This window comes from Cyprinodon tularosa, unplaced genomic scaffold (assembly GCF_016077235.1).
Source record: "Cyprinodon tularosa strain WSP-4 unplaced genomic scaffold, ASM1607723v1 ctg631, whole genome shotgun sequence".
In the NCBI taxonomy this organism is placed as follows: Eukaryota; Metazoa; Chordata; class Actinopteri; order Cyprinodontiformes; family Cyprinodontidae; genus Cyprinodon; species Cyprinodon tularosa.
Genome location: NW_024039376.1, coordinates 868,541 through 880,000, shown reverse-complemented (window position 1 = coordinate 880,000; position 11,460 = coordinate 868,541). Strand labels below are relative to the sequence as shown.

The window sequence follows — 11,460 nt, the reverse complement described above, 5'->3', positions numbered from 1 at the left end:
GGTGGTTACAGAAAGGTCGTCCATGAAGGTTCTTACCTGAGGCTGGTGGACTCCTGTTTTGATTTTGTTTTTCTCCCAGACTTACTAGGCTTCCCAGATTTTTCGAAAATGTATGGTAATCTCTGTTGATTCAAAAGTTGTGCATAGAGAACAATTTAGCAGCAGTCCATGGGGTTAAGTTTAACCTGTGCTTTTAGACTAAAATGCAGACAGTGAGCTCTTTAAAGAAAATGACATGAGGTTGTCAGGGGTAACAGCAGGTCCATCCTTAAGAATCTAGGAGGCTGGTAAATAAGGTAGACATGTCCACTGTTATATTAGATACCAGCACCGGACATGTGATGATATACAATATTTATATATATATTTGCAATACTTTATACAAGGAAACAAGCGCAGCACTGATGTCTGCTGGGATGGTGACGTCATCGGCAAAACATAAAAACTAAATTAGCTTAAACAACAGTTTTACCTGCACTAATTGAGTAGCACTAAAAAAAGTAGATAATTTTGATCAGTTCGGAGCTTAATGGGGGTATAGTTGACCTCTGGATGACCTAAACAATAATCTTTTAATATCTGAAACATGTGATCTTTTCTTCAATTCATTTATTTCATTTTTACAAATGACCATTTTAAATGTGCCAACCTGCATTAATGAAGCTAACCATTCATTCTATTTGCTAACGCACCCATTAACAGTGAAATGATTCTAAACTGACTGTTGTTACATCATGGCGGCGCCTGGCAGCAGTGGTCTGATACAGCTATTGACAATTCCTTACAAACGTTACTAACCCGCCATCGATCCCGTATCTACGACCGCCAACACCTGCTGGAGCTAGGGCCACAAAATGCTTTAAATACAGCCACTCTTGATCGTTTAAAAAGCCGCAAAGTGCTACGGATAGATGAAAACAAAGCAACGGGCTCACGGAGCGGGATAGGATTAAGAGAAAGCCGGAGGAAGCGGTACGCGAGACAGCGCTAACGGCGAAGCTAAGAAGGGATTACCACAGAATACTGATCCCATCAATCCTGCTCTCCAATGTCCACTCACTGGATAAGAAAATCGATAATCTCCAACTTGAACTCTCTTCAAACAAGGAGATTATTAAATGTTTGGCCATCATCCTTACTGAATCATGGTTTTATTCATCGATACATCGTCCCTGTATCTCCCATGGAAGCGGTTAAAGCTGTGAGCTCCTTGCAGATAGATCCTACATTACCCACAACAACCGATGGAAAATATATCTTTTTCTCTGCTTCGTGCTGCCACCCCTGCAGCCTCTCCATTTTCTCCTTATTTCTGCAGGGATGTGTGGTCTTGTAGCGTGGTGGGGAGCAGGGCTGCTGCGTATAGAGTCATGCAGTTTAAGGAGCTTGTCCCGTGTGTAGATAACAGGGTGGTTGGAGTTGCTGACAAAGGGGTATCCCACTGCAGCATCAAGAATTGCAGAAAGTAGGAGAAAGCTCAACATTATAGTCCCAGAAGTTGGCTTACTCTGTGCACATATGCTCAGAATATTAGTGTCAGGTCTAAGCACCTAAAACATCATACATACATGCAGGGAATGAAAAAGGCACAGAGACAATTGCTCTGTTCGAAAACCGAGGACGCATCCTTAGAAGACCGGATTCGAAGGCCGATTGCGTCATAGCGCGGCGCCGAGGTCTGGTCGGATTCCAAGAGTCCTCGTTATGCGGCCTTAAAATGCGTCCTTCTTTTTGCCCGATTTGAAGGACGGGTCCGATGTATCCTCGGTATTCTTGGATTTCCCAGGATTCATTGCGAGACCAAGCAAGCTGTGATCAGAGTAAAAGTTACTTGGCGCCGAACAGTGGTGAAAATGGGAAGTTCAGTTTAATATAATACAAGTCATTTAATAGTTCCGTCTGAGATTAATGAAAAATTGTTGTTTTAATGGTTATTGAGTCAGATATGTGGCGGTAAAGTTTGATTTATGTAAAGGTTTTAATCTGTTACTGTGTAAATGGGTTTGGCTGTAATTTAAGGACGGATTCTAATATATCTGCAGGGTGGGGGACTATAAATCTGATAGGATTTTTATCTTTTTATTGCTGTTTTGCACAATATGCTTATCTACGTATTTTTTGTTGTTGAATATTAGAGATTTTGCAGATATATTTTTTATAAATACATTGTTTAGATTTACTTATATCTTTCTACCCCTTTTATAGAATAGTATAGAAAATCCCTTTATTGTCCCACAATGGGCAAATTTAAAGCAGCAGATAGATTATTGAAAATGGTCACACAAATGTGGACCTTAGAAAAATGTAAAAGAATAACATAATAGGGAAGAGTTAAAATATAAACAATACAATACTGTAAAGTATTTTAACAATATAAAACTGGGGAATAAATAACCAATATGCAGCTAAGGACATTTTTACAGTAATGGATATTTGAAAATAGCAGCAACATCAGAGATGTGCAAAATGACAGCAGCATGTTATTTAACTGACTAAGGTTTCTATCATTACATTTGATTTTATTTGTTCCTGCTCCCGGCTGTTGGAACCTTTATTCCATTCTGGATTCTTGTGAGTGTAGTCTTTGTTCACTTCACAATAAAAAAGAAATAAACAGTTTTGAAAACTTCTGTATTCATTCTTTTCCTGCTTTGTGTGTCAACGTTCACAGTTGCTAAGCAACAGAGCATACGGCGGTAAAACCTGCCGAAGAGTAGACCTGGTCGAATTCACAGCCTAAACTCTTCCGGTCTCCTTATTTTCAAGGACTTGGAAGGATCCAGTCTAGGTAGACCGCGTCCTTGGAGGATACGTCCTAGGTTTTCGAACAGAGCCAATTAGTTTAGTTTTACTCGCAGGGAGAGTAGGAAGAGACTGCAGAATTTACAAATCTCCCACCCACTCTGCCGGTCCTCAGTTTTCTCCTCGCTATTTATTGAAGTCAGGGGAATTCCCTAATTACACCAGCTGAGGTTTAACTAAGGGAAAGGGAAACAAAACGATTTTACTTTAAACCTCAGCACATGTGTTGAAAAAATGAATGTGGTTGTTTGACAATTGAATTGTTCCTAGAACACATGTTTAGAAGAAACGTGTGATAGAGGATGTTCAGGTCTCTTTCACAACCTGTCCATTGCATGACCTTTATCTGGAACAATCTTTAGCAAGCGTTAATAAGCAATGAATCACACATTATACATAATAATAGTTCGTTAGTACACAACCCATGAAACACAAACGGAGTATAATTAAAAATTTCTAACAATCAGATATGGGTATTATAAAAAAAAAAAACAACACTAAAAAATAAAAAAGGTAGGAAAGGAGAACACGGAGCTGACTTAACAGACTGCTGCTTGTGCAGTAGCATCTTGAAATGTAAACAGTTGACAAGATTACATCTCGAGAATGCATAAATGTTATATCTAAAGAACTTCAGACTCAACCAACAGAAAACGGTCTGACCCACAAAGCTAGATGAACATCTGTGGAGCTTCATTGGGGTGATAGGGTTTTTTCAAAATTTTAGTTAAAAAAAAAACTGAAACTGAAGGAAACAAATAACTAGAAACCAAAAATATATATATAAAAACAAAAGATTTATTTGTGAAAATTAAAAAAAGAGGAGATTTTAATCTAAAAAAAAAGTGGGGATGGTGCCTACCTCCAGCAGTCTATGGATGCAAGGTGGGCTACACCCTGAACCATTCGGCTAAAAAATATCATCTGAAAAGAAGTTAAATCAAGCTTTGATGATAAACGTGGAGGTCCTTTATAAGTGTAATGTGATGTCAGAGCTGCAGTGAATGCTGGGAAATGTAGTATATATTGGTTTTGTGGAGGCTCAAAATGGTTGAATTCTCTTAAGACAAAAAAACACTTGAGACGATTCACTTAATTTTGTCCTCCGGAGGGGGGGGGAAACATTTATAGCCTGATAACCATGTAAGAATCTGTGTGGAAATCTGTTATGTGCTGTAAGCTAATTTTATCTAAATAGGAAAAAGATGTTATTGCCAAGACTTCTTGGCTTATGCGGAGTATTCAGCTTGATCAAGACATGAATGCTTAAAGTGAAGTGTCCTTTCTTTATCCTAAAATACAAAGTCTTTCTCTGGTGTTTGTTTTTCCAGACCGCCTGCAGGATTATGTTGGAAAAGAAGAGGTTTTCCCTGAGCAGCAGTTCTCTGAACAGGAGAGGAATTCCAGTTTGGACCAAGCGGAACCAGAACCTCTGCAGATAAAAGAAGAGCAGCAAAAGCCAGAACATCCCTGGATAAAAGAGGAAACCATGGCGCTCCACATAAGTGAGCACGAAGAGCAGCTTGTTCTAGAGCACGAGGCTAGAGATGGAGGAGAGAAACCTTACCCATGTTTGAAATGTGGAGAAAGATTTCTAAAGAAAGAATATTTAATGGTTCACATGAGAACTCACACAGATCGGGAGATTTATGAATGTCAGTGTTGTGGAAAAACCTTCAAATCTAAATTTTATATTAATAGACACATGAAGTTCCACACAGGTGAAAAGCCTTTCAAATGTGAGTCCTGTGCAAAAAGCTTTTCGCAGAAATGTGATCTTTTTAAACACACCAGAACTCACACAGGTGAGAAGCCATTCAAATGTGAGTACTGTGGAAAAAGCTTTACTTTAAAAGACACTCTTGACAAACACATCAAAATTCCAGAACTCACACAGGTGAGAAGCCATTCAAATGTGAGTACTGTGGGAAAAGCTTTACTTTAAAAGACACTCTTGACAAACACATTAGAATTCACACAGGTGAGATGCCTTTTTCCTGTACTCTTTGTGGCAAAAGTTTTATTAGAAAAAGTAGTTTGACTTCTCACATGAGAATTCACACAGGTGAGAAGCCTTTCAAATGTGATTTCTGTGGAAAAAGCTTTTCTCGGACTTCTGATCTAAATAAACACAGCAGAATTCACACGGGTGAGAAGCCATTCATGTGCGAGTCCTGTGGAAAAAGCTTTTCTCAGACATGTGATCTTTATAAACACACCAGAATCCACACAATTGAAAAGCCGTTCAAATGCGTCTCCTGTGGAAAAGGCTTTTCTCAGGCATCTGATCTTTATAACCACAACAGAATTCACACAGGTGAGAAGCCGTTCTCCTGTAGTCTGTGTGGCAAAAGCTTTATTAGAAAAAATAGCTTGACTTCTCACTTGAGAACTCACACAGGTGAGAAGCCTTTCAAATGTCTGTTTTGTGGTAAAAGCTTTACCGAAAAAGGCACTCTTGATAAACACACCAGAATTCACACAGGTGAGAAGCAGTTTTCATGTAGTCTGTGTGGCAAAGGTTTTATTAGAAAAAATAGCTTGACTTCTCACTTGAGAACTCACACAGGTGAGAAGCCTTTCAAATGTCTGTTCTGTGGTAAAAGCTTTACCGAAAAAGGCACTCTTGATAAACACACCAGAATTCACACAGGTGAGAAGCAGTTTTCATGTAGTCTGTGTGGCAAAAGTTTTATTAGAAAAAATTGCTTGACTTCTCACTTGAGAACTCACACAGGTGAGAAGCTTTTCAAATGTCTGTTCTGTGGTAAAAGCTTTACTGAAAAAGGCACTCTTGATAAACACACCCGAATTCACACGGGTGAGAAGCCTTATAAATGTCAGTTCTGTGGAAAAAGCTTTACATTTAAAGGCTCTCTTGATAAACATCAGAATTCACACAGATGAGAAACCGTTCTCCTGAACTCTTTGTGGCAAAAGTTTTTGTAAACATTCTAGTTTGAATTCTCACATATCAGCTCATGTGAGAAAGGTTTTCCATCCATTAAGCTGATCTAAAAAGAAAGATTTTTTGGATTCACATAAGAAGTCACATCAGTTAGACGCCCCAGAAATGAACAGGAGAGACCTTTTCAATGTTTTAACCGTGAAAAAATGTTAATCTAGAAACCTCATTACAAGAGGAACATGCAGGTTAAAGGCCTTTTCTTTCTAAGTTTAGAGAAAACCTTTCATTAACGGTGGTAATCTACTGTTTCCATGGAAACTAGAACAGGTAAGATGTAATAATGTAAACCTGGTAAATATTTCAGCTATAAGATGACAAAGACCTCAGTTAAGAGGCTGGACTCTGAAACTGAAGCTGTAAAACACTGAAACAGGTTTTTTTGAAGAAATAAACAATGTTCAAATTCTTTCTGATATTTGGTTCGAAGTTTATATTTTTGCTGATCAATATAACTTGTTAAAAAGCCTTTTGGGTTAATAATGTATTACAGAAGCCTTGCACTCCTGTAGTGTGTCAGACCTTGGAGAAAGAGATTTGACAATTTTTCCATTAAATGTCAGACTTAAAGTTTATATTCACTTAAACGTATTCTCTTTTATGTTTCTGCTTTTTAAAGATCCTTTACAGTTCAACTTTTCTTTGAATTATTTCCAATAGTTTTGTTTCTAATTCTGTAGATGTTTTTATAACCTCTGCGATTTAGGGAAACTATCGTCTGTTTCATAGAACTAGTTTTTGTTGCATTGTTTTCTCTGCTGGATGATTGATGAACCAAGCAGAAATAAAAACATGGATAAAAATCTTACCCAAATCTTCGGGTGGCTCTCAGGACAGCAGAGAGGAGCTTTTTCAAGCTGAAATTGATAAAAAAAATAATATTTGAGATCATCAAAGGCCCAGGAAGACTAAGTGGACTTGCAGTCATTAGTATTAATAACAAAATTGGCCAATCAATACCATATGACAATGTCATCAGTGACTTTGCCTCCAGAAAAGCTAAAAAGGTACGATCTTGAGGTCATTGCTCTATAATTATCATTGCTGTTCTTATGTTTGCTTTTATGTTTTAAGTATCTTTTTCTGTATTTTTGTAACATTCCATATTTGTCTATTTCGGTTTTATTTAAAAGATTGCACATTTGCAAATAATTTAATATTTTCTGTGATAGTTTGTATTCAGAAGTTGTAATAAAAGATTGAATTATTATAAGTATCATTTATTTATTTTGTATTAATTCATAACCTCACTGTATTCATTTATTATATTCACTATAACATTATAGTGTGACATTTGTGTTAATAATGTTCAAGCCTAGGTGATTCTGCTTGGTGGGAGGGAGGGCCCCCAAATTCTGCTCAGGGCCCCCAAGGGGCTGTGGCCGGCACTGATACTCTGTGTAAACAAAATGAAAGTTGGTCTAAGTCAGCTATTGAAATTTTGTGACCTTGTAAAATATTATATCTTTAACATGTATGCAGTTGTGCAATTTAAAGCATTTCATAATCAACCACCAAAATAAAACATTCAGGAATGATTTACTCTTAAAGAGAACATTAATAGTAAAGGAGGTGATGGAAATGTTATGATAGCTACTGTTGGAACCGGTCATAAACGTCTTGTCCGACTGGATGTGGGCTAAAACATGGAAGGCTTTGGATTTACAGCACAAGTTTTGCTGAAATATGCTTCTGCTGAAAAAAAGGTCTTATCTGAATAAAGTGAGTTTAAAGGTCTTTTTTTGGATCAGTCTTTTGCTGGATACATGATAATTGAATTTGTCGTTATGCATCCTTGTTCAAATCTTTATCAATAATGTTTCTGATATGAATATAAATTGTTACTCTATTGCCATTCCAAAAAAAGAAAATTAAAAACAATCGACTGGACTTTGTTTCCAAGTTTAAAGATGTTTCTCTTCCATCCAGGAAGTTTTTTCAGTTCAAAATGTCAGAAATAGCGTTGAGTTCCAGGTTTTATCCAGCAGCCCAATAAAGCCTTGTTTTTGCTTAGAAAACATGCAAATAGAAACGGATGAACGGGTCCCCCCCTTTGGAATGCCTTCAACTCAACTCGAACACTATTCCTTACTTTTGATTAAGCTTCCTGGAAGCAAAACAGTTCAGTTTTTTCTTTGCAATTGAACCTATAATGAAGTTAAAATGAGACATGAAGTTGTCTATATGGATGGTTTTAGCGCAATCTTTCCAATTATGATTTTTTTACCAAGTGTTTTTATTACTCTTTATGAATGAAAAAAACATTTTCATCAATTTGTTTTTAAAATATACTTTCTTTAGGGAGTTGCATAATTTCCAACTTAGTGGACACATAACTACTTACAAATTTTTAATAACACAGAATCAATTCTTGGAATTTATACTTAACTCCTTAATTGTTACTTGATGTCCCCATATTTTTTTTTACCTGCAAGGATCGCCTAGCCTGACGTAGTCCGACTCAATTCTAGTCAGAATATGAGTCTGATACTGCTCCATAGAGCTGTGATTATGGGGCGTGTTTCGAACGAACCAGGAAAAAAAATGCCTCTGCACTCAATTGGACAGACGTACAACCAATAAGAGCAACGGAGTGCGTGACGTATGTTAAGCGACGCATAGTTGTTGTCAACAAAAATCAAAGCGTGCAGTTGCACGCCTAGAATAAGAAGATGAGCCTTGATCGCGTTTCTCTGTTCCTCTTTTAAAATTAATTTGCCGTCGATATCTTCTAGAACAGACCTAATAGCAGAATCTACTCACCCAAACTCTCCAGCGGCAGCCATTGTTGTTGTCACCCAAGCGCGCATTGGTCACGTGGTTGATTACGTTACTGTTGATCATCTGTCCATCATCGTATAAAGCCTGCCCTGACAATTTGATTGGATCGCCTGACAGTGGGCTTTAATACTCGCGCTACTATGGAGCAGAGCCAGACCGAACTTCCCGACCTCAAACTTTGTGGGCGGGACTAAGTTCGGAATGGCACCCAGGCTAAGGATCGCCTAGAACAGAAGGAATGAGCAGATATTCCTCTCCCTCACAACCCATGTGCTCCTCTGTCGGCCATTTTGTTTTTTTGAGGAAAACAAAAGTCACTTGCAAAGGCTGACGAGTAGGTGGCAGTTTGACAAGTGGCAGGATGATACATTAGCGACCACTGTAGTAACATATGTGCAAATGTGACATTAAAACATGTTCATTTAAGAGAAAACAACCATTTAATAACTGTCCACTGTAGTGACCACCATGCATGAAAGGGTTAGACTCACTTCAGCGCTAACAGATGTTTTTTAAAGTGACCATGCAATCCAGCAAACTTTCTTTCCTCTTGATCAAGGCGCTTTATTTTCCAAAAAAAACAAACTTAGAATTTTTTACCGTAGTATGATGTGACAGGCGGATCATATCGGCTCATTTCGTTCCTTTTTATGCCAGTCAAAAAAATAATAATAATCAATAGCGGTCAAAAACTGTATGGCTGCGCTGACTGAATCCAAGATCTCACCAGGCCCCGATAGCTAGCTCCAATATAATCCAGGTGCTGCAGTCACCTGTCCATAATGAAGGAGCGGAGGAGAGAAACAGCGTAAATGATGCACAGCAGCAAAAATACAACTAAACTAATTCATTATTTCATAATTAGGTCAACTCATGATTCAAATCAAAATATTTCATGTTCGTATATGTCATACCAAATCAGACAAAAATTGTTGTTCTGCCCAAGGTTAGAAGTTGGAGGTATGTCTTAATAATTTAGTTTGAGAAGAAGAACTTTTACAAGAACTTTTGCCTCCTGTGTTGTCAATCTTTTCCAAAACCTCCAAAAGCAATCGCTGTAAGTTCAATCTGTGTTTTCTTTGGCACTATATATTTTATTAGAGTTTATTTAGAAATTGTTTTTTTGCATATGTTTAATTCAGGATTTAGCCATGTCCCAAAGGTTTTTCTTGTGTAGTTGTAATTGCTGGAGTGACTGTTTCTTAGCTTGGGTTAATTCTAATTTATGTTTTATAATGCTGGAAGTTTATTCTGTGCATTTAGAGCTGATGCACTTTTATTTTCTGTTTCTGTTTGTAGTTTCACTCAAAGCTTTCATCGAGCTTCCCACGCAATTCTACAAAATTGTAAGCAGACCGTAATAAAGGAGCAAGACGCTCAGCTTCCTGGCTTATGAAAATTGAGTTTGGCTTGCTGTTAATCTGCGTTAACAATAGTAAACTAGAAATAATAAGTATTCAATCATAAATCAAGCATTTGGCTCCAACAAATGGGATTCAATAATTGAATAAAAGACAGTACCTCATTAACTCATATCAGGTACTTCTGGGCTTATCTAAACATTCTAAGGTAAGGGTCTGATTTTATATCAGGGGATCTTTTCTGCAGCTGAATAAATACTATTGGACACTCAGACTTTAAGAAGTTCCAGGAACAGTTGTTTTAAAGGCAATAGTTCTTGTTTGGTTGTCAGAAATTATTTCTCAATAGAAGGTTGTATAGATTGATCATAGTGGTCCGGGCTGAGTGAGGCAGAACCTGATGAAGACCTGACCAACAGGAGACCAGACTGGATAAAGTGGGTGTTTCCATGGAGAAAGCCGCTCCCTGATAGAGAGCTGAGATATGGCCTCATTTTCACCATTAGAACGCTGTAATTGTTAATTAGGCTACAGACCACCAGCCTGCTGTGGCTGGAAACTTTGGGATGGAGAGAAAGGATCATTTATTTCAACATCACTTATTGATTTATAGTAACCTACTTAACCTGCTCTTTTAATACAATGTTTGAACCTTAAAGTCGTAGGGAACTCATATTTAAATGTCAAATCAAAAATGTATATAAATGTACTCTTTATAAGACCATATTGTCCCAAAATTGTGAACATTTCTATTAAATTTCCAGATTTTCCAGAATAAAAGTAGGGATGAGGTTAATAGAAAAGAAAATTGATAATTAATATAATTCAGAGTCAAACATAATAAGAATACACCAACTGTTAACAGTATGTCCAGATTTATACAGAGGGATCAAAAATGGCTGAAGAAATAGGAATGAAATAAAATGAATGTTATTTTATATATAAATCCAAACTCATAATAGTTGTAAAATATGTGTTTTTAATCTACATGGATTGTTGTGCTGTTGAAGATTCTCAGTCATCCAGGTTATAGTCATTCCAAAAAAGTTAAGAACAATCCACTGGACTTTGCTTTCAAGTTTGAAGATGTTTCGCTTCCCATGCAGGAAGCTTTTTCAATTCAAAATGTCAGGATTTACATTTTGACATCAAGTTACATACAGAATATTGTGTATTTTGTATGAGAAACAGTGAAAATGCTTTTTTTATTCTTTTTTTGTGAACCAATTTTTAAATTAAGGACAGATTTCCAAAGCTGGCTCAACCTAAACAATATTGTATTGTCGACACAATCATATTATTGGGTTTAGAAAGTAAAAATATTTAGGAAACTGCCTTATATTAACTAGATCCAAACTTGCTGTCATATTATCATCCCTAATAGAACACTTTGGTTTAGTGTTAAACTGCCCTTTGTTATTATTTTATTTTTTACTGTAGTACTGCTTTGTTATGATTTCAGACACATTTTAAGCGTGTAAGCTGTGTGATGTTTATTTTGTCCTGTTTTTGAATTATTTTATGCTCTTTATCATTATTAGTTTTTACTTA

General features: G+C 36.9%; 1 protein-coding gene and 1 pseudogene across 2 annotated transcripts in view; both read left to right on the top strand.

Moving 5' to 3' along the window:
* Positions 1-11,460, top strand: part of LOC119798653 (gastrula zinc finger protein XlCGF57.1-like) — a 31,057-nt gene that overhangs the window by 6,774 nt on the left and 12,823 nt on the right. For both annotated transcript variants that reach the window (XM_038308211.1, XM_038308209.1), the window contains one exon: positions 4,134-4,307. In XM_038308211.1, coding sequence (XP_038164139.1) covers positions 4,134-4,307 — 174 coding nt within the window. The remainder of the gene's footprint in view (positions 1-4,133; positions 4,308-11,460) is intronic.
* LOC119798654 lies at positions 4,314-6,570 on the top strand (annotated as a pseudogene).